The sequence below is a fragment of the Plectropomus leopardus genome, unplaced genomic scaffold (assembly GCF_008729295.1).
Source record: "Plectropomus leopardus isolate mb unplaced genomic scaffold, YSFRI_Pleo_2.0 unplaced_scaffold28073, whole genome shotgun sequence".
Lineage (NCBI taxonomy): Eukaryota > Metazoa > Chordata > Actinopteri > Perciformes > Serranidae > Plectropomus > Plectropomus leopardus.
The window spans coordinates 946-4,315 of NW_024630572.1; the positions used below are offsets into that span (position 1 = coordinate 946).

Sequence of the window (3,370 nt, forward strand, 5' to 3'; positions counted from 1 at the left end):
AGCGCTGTGATTGGTCGGCGCTCTCACTCTGTGTTCTGATTGGCTGATCGCGGGAAAGAAGGTGTCCACATCTGTTGGGACAAAAGCTGACAGAGAAGAAAGCTGCGGACAGACAGCTGATGTTGTTCTGCTTTTCTCACTGTAACATGCAAGTTTTTCCTCATCTGTTTTACTTATTTGTGTCTTTAGACTTTATTCATTGTATTTGTTTTATTTATTCATCATCTGCTGTTTATCTCTCTCGTCCTGGGTCTTTTTTTTCCTTTTATACCCTTAAGATAACATCTGTACAGCGGTGAAAATAAAGTACATTTACCGTGCAAATATGATATTAGTGTACTTGACTTGAATATTTGAGTGCATTATATCAACAGGAGTGCCATGAAAATGAAAGAAATATAATGAAATAAAGTATAAAGAGGAATAAATAAAAGGGTAAATAATTTAAAATGTGGAAATATAGAGGAAAACATAAAAAAATGGTCATTGCCATTGAAAATATTTTTTTAAAAGTGTAAAAATATAAAAGAATTATTAATAATGTGGAAATATAACCAGGAAAATAAATAGGTAAATTTATGGAATGTAAATGTATAAAGAAATGACACAAAATGCCATTTAAAAATATTTTTTAAAAATGTGAAAATATAAAATAAATGTGGAAATATAAAGAGGAGTAAATAAAATAATAAATATGATAAGAAAAAAAGAGGAAATATACAGACAAATTAACACATAGCTGCGCAAAAAAAAAAGAATTAAAAGAATAATCAAACTGTGGGGAAAAAATGGAAATGTAAAGAGGAATAAACAGGAGAATAAATAACTTAAAATGTGAAAATATAGAGGGAGAAAAAGAAAACTGTCATAAAAAGTAAATAAAAAAATAAATACATTTGTGAAAACATTAAAATACTGGAAAAATAAAGAGGAATAAATAAAAGAATAAATAATTTAATAAAATATGTGAAAATATTAAGGGGAAAAAACAAATAATAATGGCACAAATTTCAAAAAATGGGGAAATATAATATTTCTTGTGGGGGTACTTTCAGACTATAGTGACTTTTAGTTTTTACTTTTAAGTGAATGAATGTCTTAAATGCACTGAATCACGCAATGACAACTATATTGAAAATACAATTTATTACACTGAGTAATAAATACATACAAAGATGCAAGTAACAGCATTTTCCTTTTTTTTAATACCAAAACCAACCTCAACACTAATGAACCGATGCATTTGGCACATCTCTGCCCCTCACTCTCAGTCTCATGTGTTACAAGGGTCTGAAAAACAGACCAAAATACTATCAAAACAAGTCCTTTCCATCTACCTGTACAAGCCATGCACTGTCTACAGTTAACCCCGGGCCCATCCGCATGCACAAATCAATGTTTTAAATATGAAGTCGAAATTAAGATCCCAAAAGTGGGGCATTAAAAACACATGATCTCCCTCCATATGACCTCCGGTAACCCACACATGATTTAAATGATCCTCCACAATCCTCAGGAGTCATGATTTGTATTATTTTTTTTTGTTCACTCTAGGAGCTCGCTTTTCCCATCCTTTGTTCTTTTACTTCCTCTTCTCGAAGGAAATGCCATGCAAGTTTTTTTTGTTTTTTTTCATGAGACGCGCACTGTTAGTTCTTGCGGGGAGGAATGTGTGTTCGTAGCTAGGACCTCGCGTTTCTCTCCGTCTCAGCCAAGCATTCACGCACCAGCCCTCTGGCATGGATTATTCCTTTGAAGAAAGACAAATACGGTTTAAATGAGCACACTTTGTTTTACTGTATGTTTGCACTTGAATTGTTCTGCATAATCTGTTTCTACCCCACTAGAGTCAAAAATCCCGCTCCCTATGTAGATATAACGGCTCAGTCTGAGATAACAAAAACGCAAAGATTCTTATTTTCAGGTGAAACACTAACAAAAACATATCATTATTATGTCCTATATGATTATAATATTTTTTTTCTTACATATTCAATTTCTGCCAAAATACCCCCCTAAATTCTACACACTTGCATTTGAGTAAATGTATTAAGTTGCATATAATCATGTTTTATGTTTACCTCTTTTCAGTCTCTCCATCGCGCTCTTACTTCCTGCGTATGTGGGCCTGATCTCCTTCCCGAGCTCTTCGATGATGGCCAGCAGCTCTGCATATTTGTTCTGAGGCACTTGGCTGCCAGTGGAGCCCTGACGTTAGAGCAAACAGAGCGAGATAAATCACACATTTCACACCGTTTCTGCTTTTGCCCTTTTTATCCTGAGAACATGGAGGGGAAAAAAAGAGGCATAAACTTTAATTGTTCTCCAAAAACTGCAAGAAAACACAAATACGGCGACGTAAAACTCAAACGCTTAGAGTCCGTCAACCATTACTTTTGTTTTTCATTGTCTCTTTAATGTCCTTTCTCCTTTACGCAGGTACAATACCTTTATTTCAATAGCTGAGATAAAGTGTAAGATGAGAAGTTTAACCCTTAGAAACCGGAGCAAACTAGCTTGATTTCCCTCAAAAGGACGAAAAGGCAATGAAGAATTTAACAAGGAATGGCCAAAAATGTAATAATAAATAAATCAGCAAAGACTGTAAGAAAATGCTAAAAAGAGAGACAGAAAGAGAGAAAATATGGAAATTAACATATTTTTTTTTTATAGTAACATATTTTTTTTTTTTTTTTTTTTGTTTTAAATATCTAATAATCACCACCAGCTAATTTTCAGGTCATTTTCTCCTCATCTTTTACAATTTTTTTTTCAATTTGCAGGAAATTTGCTCTTTGATTTTTTTCCCATGTTTTCAAAAGAAATCAACCAATTTTCTACAGTTCCAGAGGTTTGAAATGCTTGTAAAAGGCGTCTGAAAGCAGTGCAAAAAAAAAAAAAGGACGTCATGTCAAGGGTTAATTGCAGTTACCTGTGAGAATCCCAGAGATGGAGGTCCATAGTCGCTCAGGAGGGGTCTGTAGGACTGCAACGTGGCCAGATTAGCCGCTGAGGGAGACTGGAGGCTTCCAACTGTTCAGAAATCACAAGCTGCCATCAGCGAACACTTACAGCACAAACAGACGGCATGTTTCTGCTGCTGCCAAATCTCAGAGAACAATCAGAAAAAAACAACTTCATTATTCCAAGGAACCCCGAGGAAAGCTCTTCAAACGGCTTGTTTCGCCCAACCAACCGTCTCCAAACCCAACATATATATACACACACACACACACACACGTATATCTGCACAGCCAGTGTGATCGTCAGGTGCTGGTAGGTAGCAGGAAAGTATAAGGTGATCTACTTTGTTTATGATTTATTTTATTTTTTGTGGTATTACTACAAATGTATATTTACTTTTAAAAAA

At 34.6% G+C, this 3,370-nt stretch overlaps 1 protein-coding gene across 1 annotated transcript; it reads right to left on the reverse strand.

Annotated features, from left to right (window-relative positions):
• Positions 1 to 1,150: 1,150 nt before the first annotated feature.
• On the reverse strand, positions 1,151 to 3,033 carry LOC121937980 (cyclin-dependent kinase 2-associated protein 1; the record flags this gene model as incomplete). Its single annotated transcript, XM_042481273.1, has 3 exons — positions 1,151 to 1,750; positions 2,082 to 2,208; positions 2,933 to 3,033. Coding segments are annotated over 3 exons (296 nt in total), but the record flags the coding sequence as incomplete, so codon positions are not given.
• Positions 3,034 to 3,370: the final 337 nt, after the last annotated feature.